Source organism: Pezoporus flaviventris, unplaced genomic scaffold, assembly GCF_033815535.1.
Source record: "Pezoporus flaviventris isolate CSIRO_AGI_PZ_B2104156 unplaced genomic scaffold, CSIRO_AGI_Pfla_v1 ptg000063l, whole genome shotgun sequence".
NCBI lineage: Eukaryota > Metazoa > Chordata > Aves > Psittaciformes > Psittacidae > Pezoporus > Pezoporus flaviventris.
The window spans coordinates 11,213,721-11,230,429 of record NW_026892611.1 but is presented as its reverse complement, the minus strand read 5'-3'; the positions used below and the strand labels follow the sequence as shown (position 1 = coordinate 11,230,429).

General features: G+C 56.5%; 1 protein-coding gene across 2 annotated transcripts in view; it reads left to right on the top strand.

Moving 5' to 3' along the window:
* The first annotated feature begins 2,941 nt into the window (after positions 1–2,941).
* The window catches only part of STX1A (syntaxin 1A), a 55,593-nt gene continuing 41,825 nt past the window's right edge, over positions 2,942–16,709 (top strand). For both annotated transcript variants that reach the window (XR_009746453.1, XM_061470585.1), the window contains exons 1-3: positions 2,942–3,049; positions 15,278–15,355; positions 16,545–16,644. Coding sequence is in view for 1 of the 2 variants with exons in the window: in XM_061470585.1 (XP_061326569.1) it covers positions 3,020–3,049; positions 15,278–15,355; positions 16,545–16,644 (208 nt within the window). In the remaining variant the exon portion in view is untranslated. The remainder of the gene's footprint in view (positions 3,050–15,277; positions 15,356–16,544; positions 16,645–16,709) is intronic.

Here is a 16,709-nt window from a genome sequence, read left to right as displayed (position 1 = left end):
TGTGCTTGGGCTGCTGCTGGAGGCGTGAAGAGGAGGGAGTGTGTGATTCCTGCCAGGTGGTTATTGTTCCTCTGGGGGTTTCCCATCCCACGCTGCCAGTGCCTGTGATATCTTGTTTTCTGCTGCCGGTATCTTTGTGAGCACTGTGGTGCTCTTACGGCTCTGGAGGTGGTATCGGGAGTCTGAGAGATCAGACAAACTGTAACCCAAATGAGCGGCCACTTCTCTTGCTGCTGGGAACACGGAGCCCAGCTTGCTCTTCAACACTTCACCTGCAATGCCCAGTGTTTCCACTGCAGTTGTGCGTGCAAGGCCTGGATTCCCTCCTTCTTCCCCTTGGTCACCTTTCCTTCTCCAGCCTTTCCCCTCTCCTGTCCCATTTTGATTTTTGATTCTTTTTGTGCATGTCATGGAATCATAGAATCCCAGCCTGGTTTGGGTTGGAAGGGACCTTAAAGCTCATCCAGCCCCAACCCCTGCCACAGGTAGGGACACCTTCCACTAGAGCAGCTTGCTCCAAGCCCCTGTGTCCAACCTGGCCTTGAACACTGCCAGGGATGGGGCAGCCACAGCTTCTCTGGGCACCCTGTGCCAGCGCCTCAGCACCCTCACAGGGAAGAGCTTCTGCCTAAAAGCTCATATAACAGTCTCTGTCAGTTTAAAGCCATTCCCCTTGTCCTGTCCTTTCACACACAGACCTCTGTATATGTATAGATCTATCTGTTCCTTTCTGTAGTTTGATCCTGGATGCAGTTTTGGCCCTGCTTTTGCTATGCTACTCACTCCTCTCTTAGCACCCAAAGCCCCGGTGTGCCTCTGCAGCTCTTCACCCCATGGCAGCAGAGCTGAGCTGTGATACTGTGGCACCCGCCTGTGCCATCACCACCTTCCCAGGGTTCCCGGAACCCAGGGCTGAGCAAAACCACTTTGAGAATGGTACAAGGTGTGCAGGACAGGATGGGCTGGAAGTGGTAGGACACACCAATGTGGGCCATCCAAAACTGCAGCCAGCGGAGAGGCCCCCCGTGCACAGGGCACAGTGCTTCCCTTTTCCCACAGCAGTCAGGTGCCTTTCTGGTTGCATTGCCTCAAGCACTAGCATGCTGGACATGGGCAGTGTGGAGACAGGAGTCCTGTCCTTGGAAAAGCAATGGTGAAGCATCCTCTTGTTGTTTGGGCAGGTGAGATTGTAGATAATACTGGCTTTTCAAGGCAACTTTTTAATGACTGCTGACAGGGAGAGAAGCATTTGAATTTATGTCTGTTGGCATCATCTCTGCTCCCTGAGCATGGGGAGGAGGAACATGCGGCTTGTGACTGTCAGACATGCCACAGTCCTCCCCTTGCCAGCGTCTCCTGATGGGCATGGGCAGCATGGGCCATGAGTGCTGCGCTGAGGCTCCCGCACAGGGAGCTGGGGCAGAGGAGCCCATCTTAACCAGCTCATCCCTGCCTTGCCTCCAAGATCCTGCCTCTCTCATGGCACAGGACTTAGCCTGTGTTCTTGGCACTGAGGAAGGCTCCCTCAGCACTGCTGCACTCATTGCCTCCAGTCTTGGCTTTCCAGTCTATTCCTTGACATACTACTTCTGACAGCTGCTTCAGGATCTCTGTCCTATGCTTCCAAAGGGAACAGTATCCCTGAAGTGGCAGCAGTGGATGCAGAATGAATTAACAACTCCAGGTGGTTTCTGAGCTGCAGCTAAGCTGCAGGTCTTGCTGCTCCACTCCCATGTCATGGGGAGCCTGGCCAAGCTCTGGGTTTCAGTTGTGTCCATGCTGTCAGCCTTGCTCAGGGCCAAGGGCTTGCTTTTCTCTGCATTGCTGGTGAGGATTAATGCTGGATCTCCTCACTGTGCATTGCTTGAGCTCTCCCAGCAGCAGTTGCTGTCCAGTCTCTCCTGATGGAGGCAAGCCCTCAGGAACAGCAGGGCTGATCTTAGACCAGCCGCAGCACCCACCAGCATCCTGCAACCTCTGCTCAAAATCCCGTGGTAATCTTTCCTGTGTAAGTGGAGCACGTGCGACTCCTCCGGCTGCTCTGCTGCATTTGTGGTTGCTGTCAGCTCTTCACTCACCTGAAAGCTCGGCAGAACATCAGGTGCTGCAGGCACAGGCGCTGCTCAAACCAGGTATGCCTCTGAGTTTTGTTTCTTTGCAGTCCCTGCGGCTTACAGCAAGAAGGAAGAGCAGCCTGAGCCTCCTCCGCTTGGTCCCTCCATCTCCAGGGCTTGTCCGGGGCTGTTCTCCCAAGAGCCCCGGAGATGCCCATGTCTCAGTTCTTAGGATCAGAGGCGGCTCTGCCCATTGTGTCAGCTCTTGCCATACTTGCAGTCTCTTGCCGTTTTCATTCTCTAAGATGTCAGGGCCCCAGGCATCCTGGCTTTCCCACAGAGACATTTAAACCCGCTTAGGGTTTGCTGAGGCCGTTTCTCATTGAGATACAGGCTTCTGGTTCCAGGGATTATGTTCACAGAGGACCATGGGAAGAGGTCTTTCTGAAGGCACTTGTGTTTGGATGGCTGGATGTTTTGCAGAGAGCATGAGTAAGGTTTTCCTGGGACATCCCTGGCAGTGTTCAAGGCCAGGTTGGACACAGGGACTTGGAGCAAGCTGCTCTAGTGGAAGGTGTCCCTGCCCGTGGCAGGGGTTGGGGCTGGATGAGCTTTAAGGTCCCTTCCAACCCAACCCAGTCTGATCCTACGCTGCCATTTCTGCTTGATTCTCACCTGGTTTAGGACACAAGGGCTGCTCCTGTGCAAATCCACCCCCTCAACTGCTGGCTGCGGAGCCTGTGCCAGGAGCGTTGGGAGGAGGACGAGGCCCGACTCCCGCACCGGGAGCACCCCAGCAGCGGCCACCCCGTTGATGCTGGGCCCATCCAGGGCTCGCTCTCAGCGGCGGCCCAGGGGAGGCCCGGGTGGATTCTCCTCCCCCGCCCCGGTCCCGGTGGCGGCCCCGGCTCCGCGCACGCGCGGCTCCCGCCCCTCCCTCGCGCACGGCCGGGCGCAGCGGCAGCATGAAGGACCGGACCGGGGAGCTGCGCGCCGTGAGTGGGGGGGCGCGGGCCGCGGGGGGGACCGGGGCCGGGGCTGGGGCTGGCACCCCTGAGCCTCGCGGCGACGTCGGGGCCAGAGCGGGGTTTCCCCGGGCATCCCCCGGGCTCCTCCCGCTCCGGTTCTCCCCCGGGGCCGGGCGGCTCGGGCGGCAGGCGCTGGCCCGGGGGCACCGGGGGGCTGAGGGCCATACCCGGGATGTTTATGATTGCAGGCGGCGGGAGGGCGGCGCCCGGCGGGGGGGTGCGGGGCTGCGGCGGGAGCTCCCGCGGGCAGCGGGGCCGAGCAGTGCCGGAGGCCCCCGATACCCCCCTTTAGCCCCCGTTACCCCCCGGGGCCGCTTCACGCCCCGGCCGCCTCCGTTTGCTTTTTCATTCTCCGGGCTCCGCTGATGTCATCCGGGCTGGGCAGAGCCGGGGCCGCGGCGCCCCCGGGGGGGCACCCGCCTCGCTCGGATCGCCCTCCGCAGCCCCCCGCTGCCGGCGTCCGCTCGGCTCCCGGTGCGGTGCCCGCGGGGTGCGCTGGGAGGCTGCCGCGCGTCCCGGGGGAGCGCCGGGTCCCGGTGTAACCGCGCAGTGTCCCGGGGGCGCGGGGCCGAGCGCTGCAGCGTGTGCGGGCAGCGGGGATGCGCGGGGGGGGGGGGGGGGGGGGGTGGCCGAGCTCGGAGGGCCAGGGCGCTGCTCCAGCATCCCCCCGCCCGGTGCCATCGCCCCGCGCTCACTCTGCTGCTTTCCGTGGTTGGTTTGGATGACTTCACGGTCTGCCCGGGGAGGAAGCAGGGTCTGCCATCGCCGGGGGGGTGTCCGTGTCGAGCCACGGGTGGGGAGATATCGATGGATGCCCGGGTCGGTCCCCACAGAGACCCTCATCAGGGAGTTGCTTCAGCCGGGAATTTGGCTCCATCTGGAAAACCCCAGGAGGATGGAGCTGGGATGATGCCAGCACAGGGCTCAGCGGTGGCTGTTGGGGTGAGGGGTGGTTGTTGGTGCTGAGGGATGGCTGTCGGGGCTGGGGAAGGAAGGGGCTATATAAAGAACTGCAACCCCCCCCCCCCCCGCTCAGCCTGGAAAGCATCCAGACAGGGGGCTCTTTCTCCACCAACAGCACAGGCTGTGTAATAGGATTGGAAAATAGGCTTTTTAATAATAATAATAGTAAAGATGAGCCCCACGAATGTCCTCTTGGCAGCCAGCGCTGGCTGGGAAGTGATGCTGTGGGGTATTCTAAAATCTCTTCATTCCTTTAAATACATCTTGAGAAAAATAAGACACGTTCTTGCCTCACTCCTGCTGCTGATCCGTATTCGTCAGCCTAATGCTGGAGGGTGCAGCATCCTCCTGAGGGCTCCCTGCTGCATCCGGGGGCTCCTGGGGATGAATGGGTGGAGTCCAGTTTGGAGCATCCGGATGCCCCAGAGCTGAGCGGGTGCCCATGCTGGGGCAAAGCCTGTGGGAAACGTGGGTTTCCAGCCTTGGTGGTGGCAGTCAGCTGAGAAGAGCCGGATGCTGCAGTGGACAGAGTATGGGGCATATTGGGGCAGGTTTGGTTCATGCTGCCAGCAGCCAGCCTCACCCACAGGCTGGGCCAGTTTCTTCCTGTTTTAATACAGCTTCTAAAATATGGCAGGAATGATCAAAAGCAGATTAAAGCCATTGCTGGAGCTGAGGAGGGGGCGCAGGGTCTCACTGATGTGCAGAGCAAGAGCTAATGGGATGTTTAAAATGGTACTTGAAATTCAAAGCTCTCATCCTGTGTCTTTTCTGAACCTTGGGGCTCTGGTTGTGTTCAAACTCGCTTAAGCTTATCTCGTGCCCTGTGGGGATGAGGGTTGTGGTAGTGCCCCCAGCCCTGCACCAAGCTGGGGACAGGAAATTCAGCTTATGGCTGAAAACCGTGCTCCTCATGTGGAGGCAGCACAGCAATGCCTGGCTGGGGAGGGTGCCTGGAAGGAGAGCAGCAGAGCTTCGATGTCAGCTGCATGTGGGTAGGTGCCACAGCTTTGGCCATGGGTGGTGGTTTCTGCCCATCTGGAGTGGGGCTGGAGCTGGTCCCCTTCCCTGGAACCCGCAAAAGCAGCCCTGCTGCTGCAGGTGTTGGTGGCAGAGCAGGGATGGGACAAAAATTACCCGTAAAAGAGTTCATTTTACTTTTGGGACAGTCTCTAAGCTGCTTGTCCCTGTGCTCTGGGCACCTGAAATGTCTTTATTTAGGCTCTGCTTGTGTTATGTGCTTGGAAGCTTGAGGAGTGTGGTGCTGAGGCTGCTGCATGTAAAAAGCTGTCAGCAGCTGCAGATGGGGGAAGATCCAGAGCTCTGCTGCCTGGGCTCAGACGGGCATCCCAGCTGGGTGCTTCAGGGCTGTGAGTGGCCTGTGCAGCTCCATCCTGCCTGGGCAGTGTCAGAACAGTCTGGGTGAGATGTCAGGATTTCAGGGTGTGAGACGGGTCCAACTGGTGAAATAACGATGAATTATGTTTTGAGAGAGAGTGGGAGGAGGTGACATGTGCGAGTGTCATAGGATCACAGAGTGGTTTGTGTTGGAAGGGACCTAAAAGCTCACCCAGCTCCAACCTCCTGCCACAGGCAGGGACACCTTACACTGGAGAAGGTTGCTCCAAGCCCCTGTGTCCAAGCTGGCCTTGAACACTGCCAGGGATGGGGCAGCCACAGCTTCTCTGGGCACCCTGTGCCAGTGCCTCAGCACCCTCATGGTACCACATTTCTCCCCTATGTCCAACCTCCCGCCACCCTTGTCCAGTTTAAGCCCATCGCCCCTTGTCCTGTCCCTGCAGGCCCTGCTCAAAAGTCTCCATCTTTCCTCTAAGCCCCCTTGAAGTCCTGAGCAGCCACAGGAAGGTCTCCCTGGAGCCGTCTCTTCCCTGGGCTGCACAGCCCCAACTCCCTCCCCTTTCTCCACAGCAGAGCTGTCCCAGCCCTCGGGCCGTTTTGGAGGCTCCTCTGGACCCACCAGGTCCATGCATGTCTTGTGCTGGACGCAGAGCTCCAGGGGGTCTCAGGAGAGCAGAGCAGAGGAGGAGCATCCCCTGCCTCGACCTGCTGGTCACGCTTGTGGTGATGAGCCCAGGAGACACTTGGCTTTCTGGGCTGCAAGCGCACACTGCTGGACCATGTCCTGGTTGTCACCCAACAGTATCCCTGAGTCCTTCACAGGGCTTCTCTCCATCCAACCAACCATCCATGCATCCATCCATGCATCCATCCATGCATCCATGCATCCATGCATCCATGCATGCATCCATCCATCCATCCATCCACCCACCCACCCACCCACCCACCCATCCACCCACCCACCCATCCACCCATCCACCCATCCACCCATCCATCCATCCATCCATCCATCCATCCATCCATCCATCCATCCATCCATCCATCCTTCCCTGCAGTCTGTGCTGGTACTGGGGATTGCCCTGACCCAGGCACTGGACCTTGCCCTTGGCCTGGTTGAACTTCATGAGGGTCACACAGACCCACTCCTCCACCAGCCTGCCCAGGTCCCTCTCATGCCACGCTTCCCTCCAGCCCATCGACTGCACCACTGCGCAAGGGCCGGCTGCAAAGGTGCTGAGGGTGCTCCTTATCTTTCTCTGTCAGTGCTGAAGGTGTCAGGCCGGCTGTGGAAGTGGCATTTGGCAGTTGTTGGTTCCAGAGTGCCCTGTTTCCAGCAACACTCAACTCCTTGTGCTTGCTCCGCAGTGCTGAAGGGAGAGGATGCCAAAGTGTTGCAGGCTGCTGCGAGATGCCTGCTTGGGCCAGGACCGGGGGTTTCGAGGGGACACAGGAGCTGCAGGGTTATGGGGCTCGGTGGCTGGGTGGACCTGGATGGTTTGGGTCAGGGTTGCTGTCGCTCGGGGAGCTCCACACACTTGGTGTTGCTGGTTGTTAGAAACACGTGGCTGGTGATTTCGGGAGAATGGACTCTGCTGTCAGCAGTTCACACAGCCAGTGAGCAGAATTACCAATAGTTCTCCAGTTCTGCTGACTGCAGCAGTCACTGGGCTCTACTTGGGTGGGGAAAGACCATTTATCAGCTGGCAGATCCTCTCCCCATTCTCTACCAGACAGTGCTCACCTGATGTTTTATCTTGCAATTGCATGGTGGAAGTGTTCCTGGAGATGGACACTGCCCACATCATGGGTTTGGGTGCTGCAGGGAGAGGTTTGGCAAGGCCAGTGTCCAGGCCTGGTGGGTTTCAGTGGTGGTGGAAGCTCCCCCAGCGTGAGAATGACCTTCCCCACAGAGGTGACAGGAGAACAAGGACAGTTTGGCCTGGAGGCCCCCCTTGGGTCCCCAGCACAGACCTTGTGTGATGGGACCAGTCGTCTGCCTAAGACTGGATGGCTGCAGAAGTATTTGTAGGACTGAAGCCTTAGCAGTTGCTTGCCACAAAGCAAGCGTAGCAAGTGATGGGCACATTCCTGGTCACCGTCCAGTTGGGTCTGAGGACTTGCCTTGCTCAAATGAGTGTTGACTGAGAACAATGCCTCTGGGATTTGAAGAGTTGCTCTTTATTTCATGTCTACCTTCTGTTTCTCATCATACCTAGCTTTTGAGTAGGGAGGTGGTTCCCTGCCCACGCCAACAGGAGAGGCATGAGCACAAACCCAGACCCACTGTTGCACGTCTCCAGCTTCCGAATGATTTCCTGGGCCCCTTTCCTCCTGCGCCCGTTCTCCTCTCTGCTGGCCGTTTCCAAGGGCCTCTCTCCAGCAGCGTCCATGTCCGTGTGCTGTGCTGTTCTGCCCAGTGACTGACCCCATCCCCACTCCTGCCTCCACGTTCCAGATTCAAGCACTGCCTCCTGCCCACGGGAGCCGTGGGGAGGTGTGTGTTAAAAACAGGAGGGTGCAGGAAGCAAGGTTGGCTCCGGGTCCAGTTCTGTGGATCCCCGCTCTTCCCTCCTGCAGAAGCTGAGATCTGCAGCGCGGGCATTGAGGACTTGCAGCCGGAGCTTGCTCCATCCCCTGCTGTCAATAATCCTCGCTGATGATGCCTCTCTTGGGGGCACAGATGTGAAGTGGAGCACGGTTGCTGTTCGCAGCAGGAGTCGAGTCTCCTTGGTCTCCATCTGGGCAGTGGGGCTTTGCCAGAGCCACCCTCCGGTGCACAAGTCCCTGCTGACCTCCAGAGACAGATACATTTGCGTATTTAGCTGCTGTCTTCTTTCCTCTTTTAACCCTCTTGGTTTCCTGGTGTGTTCTCAAGCTCTTCTGTTCAACTAAAAGGGTCACATAAGTTGTTCAGCTGGTGCGTGGTGGCCGGTGGCTCCGTGTCGTGTGTCTGCAGCCCGCACAGCCGCCCGGACCAGCTCTGCCTTGACATCACTATGATGCCGAAGAGCTGATTTTCTGGGGGCTGAAAAGAACAAAGCTGCTGGGGAAGGCTCTGACCACTGAACCGAGCCTGGCCCGACCGTGTCTGTGCCATGAGCATGCTTCTCTGGGACAGGGGAGCCGCTTCACTGGCTCCCATATGCTCATGGATAGCGGGATGGGGTGAGGTACAGTGAGACCTTGCTCCTGGGGTCTGTAGGGCCTGTCAGCTGGGCATGGATGAGGGACCTGGGGGGTTCAGTCTGGAGAAGAGAAGGCTCAGGGGGGACCTGATGGCTGCCTACAACTGCCTGACAGGAGGATGGAGCCAGGAGGGGCTGGGCTCTGCTCCCAAGGAACAAGGGATGGGACAAGCGGAAACGGCCTCAGGCTGCCCCAGGGCAGGTTTAGATGGAGCTGAGGAACAATTCCTGCCCCAGAGGGTGCTCAGGCATTGGAACAGGCTGCCCAGGGCAGGGCTGCAGTCACCGTCCCTGCAAGTGCTCACACACCATGGAGATGAGGCCTCAGTGCCATGGGTTAGTGGTGGCCTTGCCAGGGCTGTGATAAAGGTTGGATTGATGAGCTTGAAAGTCTTTTCCAGCCTGGCTGATTCCATGATCCTGTGGTGGGAGGTTACAGAGGTGATGTGCAGTGAGTCTGCAACAGCTGCCTTGATGCTTTTTGTCTGAGATGCTTCTCTGCTCCCCAGCAGTTGTGGGGTCCCCGGTGTCTGCTGGGGAGCAGCTCCAGGTCTAGTGTGGGTGGGGCTTGGTGCTCACACTGAAGTCAACCTGACTGCAGAAACACTCCTTGCCTCCCGAAACCTGGTGCCGTGCTGGGGATGCCAGAGAGTAATTGAGAGGTTGGGTTCACAAGCCATGTGTTTTGGCTGGGCGCTGGCTGTCTGAAAGCGCTCGAGCCAAAGGGGTTCAGGCCAGTGCCCGTTGGTTTAATTGCAGGTGTCTTTGTGCAGGCTGCTCGGGAGCTGTACAAATGTTTGTTTTGCTGTTTATCTCCCCGTTAACAAGATTTCTCAGGAAATATGCAAAGCGATCACTACAGGCAGAACATGTACAGTCAGGCTCATTAGGCTAAGTACTGTGATAAATTACTACTTCCAGAAAATTACGTGGATTAGCAAAGAGGAGGAGAGTGAGCCCGAGTGGAAGATCCGGGAGGATGGAGTGTGCAGCAGTGTCCTGGCTCCAGGCGGCCGCGGGGTGACCTGAACAAACTTGCAGCAGGGGATGGCTGGATGTCCTTGGACCGCAGCACCTGCGGGGTTATCCTTGGAGGAGATCGTGGACGGGGAGGCAGGCAGGAAAGGACGCTGCAGGAAACCGGTGCTGTGTCAGGAGCAGAGCAGGCACAGAGCCAGCGGGACCGTCGGGGCGAAATTTAAAAGGAGGCAACTTTGGAAGCACAGGGAGCAGAAAGTTTTGCTGAGCTGGAAGGCAGGGGAAGAGGGCAGGCCTGGTGTGCCACAGGGCTGTGCCTCTGCCTTTGGGGGCTAATGGCAGGGCTGGTGTCTGAAATAAGGGTGCTGCCTTGGCCCCCAAATGGGGGAGCAGATGATGGGTGTGAACAGAGGATAGGCTGTGGCATGTGGTGTGTCAGGGGCTCAAAGGATGGTTTGTGTTGGAAGGAACCTTCAAAGATGACCAGTTCCACCTCCTGCCACGGGCAGGGACACCTTCCACTAGAGCAGCTTGCTCCAAGCCCTTGTGTCCAGCCTGGCCTTGAGCACTGCCAGGGATGGGGCAGCCACAGCTTCTCTGGGCACCCTGTGCCAGCGCCTCAGCACCCTCATGGTACCACATTTCTCCCCTATGTCCAACCTCATCCCACCCTTGTCCAGTTTAAACCCATCGCCCCTTGTCCTGTCCCTGCAGGCCCTGCTCAAAAGTCTCCCTCTTTCCTCTAAGCTCCCTTGAAGTCCTGAGTGGCCACAGGAAGGTCTCCATATGCAGTACTTCTGCTGTGATGTTTACTGCGGATTTTCTTGTTTTAAGTGTTCCTTTTTACCTGCCATTGCTATCAGGTTTTCCATCAAGTCCCGTCAGACTTTCAGTTTGTGAATGACTGTTCATTTCGTTTTTCTAGCAGATGTGCCTTCTGGGAGGATTGGTATCTCACCTGATGGTGCTGAGGTTCCTTTCTATGGCCTAGGCAAGAGCACCAGGGAAATGTCATTCCCACTGAAGCATACATAGCCATTTGAGCAGCTTGGTCTAGTGGAAGATGTCCCTGCCGATGGCAGGAGGGTTGAAATGGTGGATCTCTGCAGATCCCTTCAAAGCCAACACGTCCCGTAAGTGTCTGTGTGCAGTGCAGCCTGGTTTGAAGGAGAACCGTTTTGTGAACTATGATTTTCATGTGTTGATCCTCTCCTGGTGACAAGGGCCGTGTGATCTCTGGTGCCCCCTGTGCTGCCTCCTCTGCCCAGGGCTTCCCTTCTCCTTTTGCCAGCAGCTTGCAGTTAGTGGGAAGTATGGTACGGACATCGTGGTCACCGCTGGGCATCATCGGGGCTTGACAGTCAATTATAGCGTGCTTGGTAGATACAAAAGCATGGTGGTGATCGTGGCAAAAACCTCTCTTGAGTGCTGACCCTTGTGAATACGTGACAGAGGGGAGAGGAGAGTGTTGTGGCTGCCACTGCTCCTGCTGCCCACGTGGAGCTCTGCTCTGCGCAGAAGCCGTGACAGGGATGGTGCCACTGTCAGAAGGGTGTTGGGGTGAGTTTCAGGTGAGTTAAAAGCCTGTGTGCTGGTGTTCACCCCGATTGTCCTTTAGCCACGGTTGCAAATCTGTAAAGTGTTGGCTGTAAAGTAATGGTGTCTTTCTGGTAGATCATAGTCCGTGTTCTAGAGCTATGGGAGGAGGTCAGTGAGCTCAGCCTTGCCCTCTGCAGGGCTGGTGGCGCGTCTTTCACCTCTGTCATTTGTTCTTAATAGTTCAGTGGAATTTTACCTGCCTGCTTCTGAAACTGAGCTTAGGAGTTGACCATGGCTCTGACAAAAGGCTTGGGCTTCGAGCCAGAGGGCGGGAACGTAATTCTGCAGCAGTGAAAGCCAACACCTAAGGACAAAACTCTTGGAAATCTTGCTCTCCCTTGCACTGCTGGTGTTGGGAATTGGAAATGCCTGCTGGCTCATGCAGGTGTTGCTGAATGCTAAAGTCATTTGTGCCTTGAACTTCCATTCATCAGGAAGTTGTTAGTGGGAGGTATGGGCTGCTTTGGTGACTATTAGGATCATAGAATCATAGAATTATTCAGTTTGGAAAAGACCTTTAGGATCATAGAGTCCAGCTGCTAACCCAGCACTGCCAAGTCCACAGAATTGCTGCTCAGTGGCTGAGCCCATTGCTCCTCTGCCCTGGTGCAGCTCTGCTGTCTGCACCCGCTCCGCAGGTGGGTCTGGACACGGTCACATTCATCTGCAGCGCTGACAGAAGAGGGCAGGAGCTAAAGCCTGCACAGCCATTGCTGAGCTAACAGAGAGCTCACTGCGCCCTGCTGCAGCTCGCCCTGCCTGTCGCCTCCTGCTTTTTGGAAGAGAGCAGGCTCTGAGTCTGTTCAGTTGGTTTGTGTTCTCTGCTGTCTTCCTGAAAGCGCCTGCAGAGGGAACAGGGCTGTTTGAACCAGAGGGATGGAATCTGCTCAATAAGTAATTTATTAGCAGTGTGCTTGTTACAAAACCCACAGGAAACCCCTGCACCATCTTCCCATTCACTGGCCTGTTCTGCAGGGCGGGTAGAGGAGGGTACGGCACTTCTGCTCAGCCTCCTCTTGGGGTTTCAGCCCTTGTGGAAGAACACCTTTAACCCCGCGAGGCCCTGGCAGAGGCTGGAGCAGCTCTGGCTGACCTGCCCTCCCCATCCTGCTCCCTGTGCTCTGCAGCACCGGGGGCACCAGGGAGGCAGTGGCTCCCCGAGCCTGGCGTGCTGCCTGTGCTGCCTGCTGCTGCCTGGCCCCTGCGGCCTCGAGAAGTAAACCCTGCAAAAGAAGGGTTATCCTCACCTACGCTGTGTGGGGGGTGAAAGCCCAGAGACCCTGAGTCCCTGGTGCTGGCTGAGAGTGCCTGAGGCAGGAGTGGGTGTCATAGAATCACAGCCTAGTTTGGGCTGGAAGGCACCTTAAAGCTCATCCAGTTCCAAACCCCTGCCACGGGCAGGGACACCTTCCACTAGGGCAGGGTTGCTTTGGGCCCTGTTGATCAAACCCCTCTTGCTCTTCTGCACTGGACATGCTGGTGGCAGAGCACCCGTCCCCAGTACCAGTGAAGTGGGGGTGATCAGCACTGCCATGCGGTACCTATATCAAAGTGGGCAACACCAGTGACCCACCAGAGCTGCAGGGCTTGTTACCTGCTGTAAGCTGGTTTTAGAGGCAGGCTCTAGAAAGGTGCTTAGACTTGCAGCTTTTTGCTGTGGCTGTTTCCTCTCTCCCTTTAAGGAGTCTTGGTGCAGCCTTTGCTGCCTGAGGTTGCAGCGTGTGTGCCTGGTGGATGCAGAGATGGGGTATGCAGAGATGGAGGATGGCCATTTCGGCAGCTGGGAGCACTGGGAGTATGATGCGCTTTGTTTGCTTATGTGGCATTGGGACTGCATGCTGCTTGCCTGTCACTGGCAAGCAAGCCCAGGCTTTTGAAGGCTGTGAATTATTTGCTGTTTGTGTTAAGCAGCACCAGAGGGTAGCTTTGACCTAGATCGGAGCTTTCCATGTGGCTTTGAAAACCTGGGATGCTCACAGCTGGGATGCAGGAAGCCAAAACGCTGTCGGCTGAGTGGACATTTTAGGTGTCCTTAGGAAGGGTATTTTGGTTTTGTTTCTGCTTTGGCAGCAGTGTTTGTGAAAACACTTCAAGCCAGGGTGAGAATGCCTGTGAGGGCTGGCAGTGTGCCTGGGCTGAGCTGCGGGATGGACAGAGATGCTGGGAGCATCCTTCAGTGCCTGCAGCCTGGTGGCATCTCCTCCCCCTCGAGTCCTGCTCAGCCCCTCAGCCAGTGCTGCTGCTCTCCTGCGCAGGGTATGGTGTCGGGGGTGGTGGAGCCCCACGACCAGCCTGACGCTGTGTGTTGGAGGCGGCCGTGGCAGGGAGGGTGTTCCCAGTGAGGTGGGTTGGACAGATGGTGCCCGGAGTGACACGTGCCCTCCAAAGCAGCCGGCTCCATCTCTGTCATTTCCTCTTTGCAGGGCTCCCAGCTGGGCTTTTGTGCTCCTCGTGCTGTGCACTGTGGGGCAGTGCCACGTCCTGCCCTACATAGCCGTCGCCCCACCGGTGCATCAGCACGCTGCTGTGCCCCAGGGGCCAGCTGCCTTCACATGAGCAGAGCGCTTAGACAAGGTGTGCTGTCATCCTGGCAATGCCAGAGATGGACAACTCGCTGCCGTGTCTTGGGGTTTGGCCCATGCCTACAGGGCCCTGCTCTGTGAGGAGCAGGAGAAAGATGTCTGTGGATCTGATGGCAAAGCAACAGACAACACAGCTACTCAAACCCCGACAACAGGCACTGCAGCCACTCCAACCACAGTGAAAGACACTGCAGCTGCTCCAACCCCAGTGACAGACACTGTGGGTGTCCTTCACTCAGTTGAAATTGTCTTTCACTCAAGACCTCAGGTTAATGTTGCTGAGGTCCATCAAAATCTAAATGCACCAACCCTTTTCTGGGCTGGTGGCTTCTGCTGTGTCCCTGCTGTACTGGGCAGGCAGCTCCTGCCTGCTGACCCCGGTGCGGGGGCCTGGTTGTGGTCAAAATGGACAAACTCTGGACTCCTGGTTTCTTTGTGTTCACAGAGCGGTGGGGTGAGGACAGCACCGCTCCTGCTAATGCTTGTCAGGGTGAAGTTTTCACTGGAATCATGGTAGCTCTCCAGTCTTGGTATCTTTGGTTAAGTATTTCACTTAGTGGTTACCAAAGGGTGCCATGAGCAGTGGTAAGGCCGAAAGCTGAGGTCTCCCCTGGGTGACTCCCCAGATCAGTCACCCTAAGTTGAAACGACAATTTAAGGGGGAAGGATAGATATTTCATCTGACTTATCTCAAGGTGAGCGCCATCTCTCTGGAGACCACACTGACAAGCTCTCTGCAAAGTGTGGAGGGGCTACAGGGTGACGTGTAACCAGCTGCAAAACGTGGTACGGTTACGAGATGAGCAGAGACAGTTCTCTCTTAAATCCTCTCCATTCCACTGGTTCCTTCTCCAGTGAAGGTGGAGTAAAGGGAAACTTTTCCACCCCATTAATTTTCCCCTTTCTCTCCATTATGTATCTGTTTTGGATAATACTCTTTTAAATGTCACCTTATACAGAGGACTGTAATTTTTCTTTCTCCTGTGATCTTGTGTCCTCTGCCTTGCTGGGACAGGAGGTGTTTTCATTTCTGGTGACAATGACACACATGCTTCAGCAGACAACCCCTCATTTGCCTGCTGTGGCTTTACTAGTTCTGTTGTGTTCTCTGTTCTCTCCCACCTCTTCTGCACTCTGCAGCATCCCTTGTGCTTTCTCCTTGCAGCATCCTTCACATTCTTCCATTGCAGCGTTCCTTGTGTTTCCCAGCATTGCTGTTTGCAGAGGCCTTGTGCTCACGCACAGCCGAGGATAGCTCATAATGTTACCCAGCTGTGTAAACACATGGGTGTCACTAGCAGTGGTGTTTTGCATTGTGCCTTTATTGATGGAGCTGGCTGTCCGCTGCTCTCTTGGTGTCTGTAAGTGCTCTGGTGCCTGAGGTGTCCCATGCCGTGGCTGGCATTTGCCCCAGCTCCTGGGAGCAAGGGAGCAGAGGAGAAGGGGAAGGTGCCCCTGAGGGGCTCCTGAAGTGGAGTTGCAAACTTGGCAGGAAGCACTTGTTGATGCCTCTCTTCGTGTCGTTGCAGGCGAAGGACAGTGATGATGATGATGAAGTCACCGTCAGCGTGGACCGGGACCGCTTCATGGACGAGTTCTTCGAGCAGGTGAGAGGGTTTATTTTTTCTCCAGTGTAGCTCTAAAGTGAGCTCAGATCTTTCTGTTAGCACTGGAGGAGGCTGTGGGGCTGTGGTCCAGGCTCCCACTGCCAGCAGGGAGCAGCAGTAGAGGTGGGGAGGGGTCCCTGCCCTGGCTGATGCTGCTCAGCTGATGCTGGTGGTCCTTGGGGGTTGCACTCAGTGTGCCAGTTAGCAGGAACCAGGCTTCCGCGCAGACCTGAGGCTGTCTTGGGCTTACCTGGCCCTATGGATGCTTTGCTGCTCTGTGTGCTCTTCCAGACACCAGTGGGGCAGTGGAGCCCAGGTGCCTTGAGCTGCCCAGCCTCCAGCCTGCTGCTAAAGCTGACCAGCTCCCAGACTGCTCCTGGAGGCATCTCTGCAGAGTAGCAGTGTCTGCATGGGATTGGGTTAATTTTGTACTCTCGTTACCAAACAAGAGGTTGTCTTCTGGCATGTGGGTGGCTGTAAGATCTGCATGCGGATTTTTAGCACGCCCTTAGCATGGCATGTGTGTAGGGGGTGTTAAAATGTATCTGTGCAGGCAATGAAGTGGGGAATGAAAAATCTCATATGCAGATGGAGGAAAATGAGCAAAGTTGTGGTGTGAGTCGAAGGAGAAGACAGAGCTGGAAGGTGGGCAGCCCAGCAGGCAGAGGGCACAAGTAGATGTTCCCCTTTCAGCAATACGGGCATGTCTCCTGGTTGAGAAGTGCAGGGAAGATGCCGGCATGGATTTGCTGGCAGTCGTGGCCTCCCTGGCCTGTGGGATGAGGGTCAAACTGGGCTTCTCAACCCCTGGAGCAGAGAGCCATGGGGGACTGAGCCTGTCTTGTGCAGCCTCAGTAGTGCTCTCCATGCAGAGGTGCAGTGTCTGGGCATCCGTAGTTCTGATGCTAATTTAAACAAACCCTGAATGTTTCTCACTGCATCACAAAGAATATAGGACACAGCCTGTATGACATTGTTGTGACTGCAGAGCTGCTGCTGTGATGTGGAAGGGCTGTTTTCACAGTGGTCCTACAGTTTGAGAATCCAACTGGAAAATACTTGTTCAGGAGGATGTTTGCTGTGGTTCAGATGTGTCATGGTTGCTTTGGGATAGAGGTTAATAATCCCTCCCCTTCCCAAAGGCGCTGGTATCTCACAGGAGACCTCTCTGGTTTTCCCATCTCCACAGGTGGAAGAAATTCGAGGGTTCATTGATAAGATTTCAGAGAATGTGGAGGAAGTGAAGAGGAAGCACAGTGCCATCCTTGCCTCGCCTAACCCCGATGAGAGTGAGTGAGCTGTGAGCTCTGTGTCCCCGTGGGCACATGGCTGCATGGGGATGGGCCACTTGTGG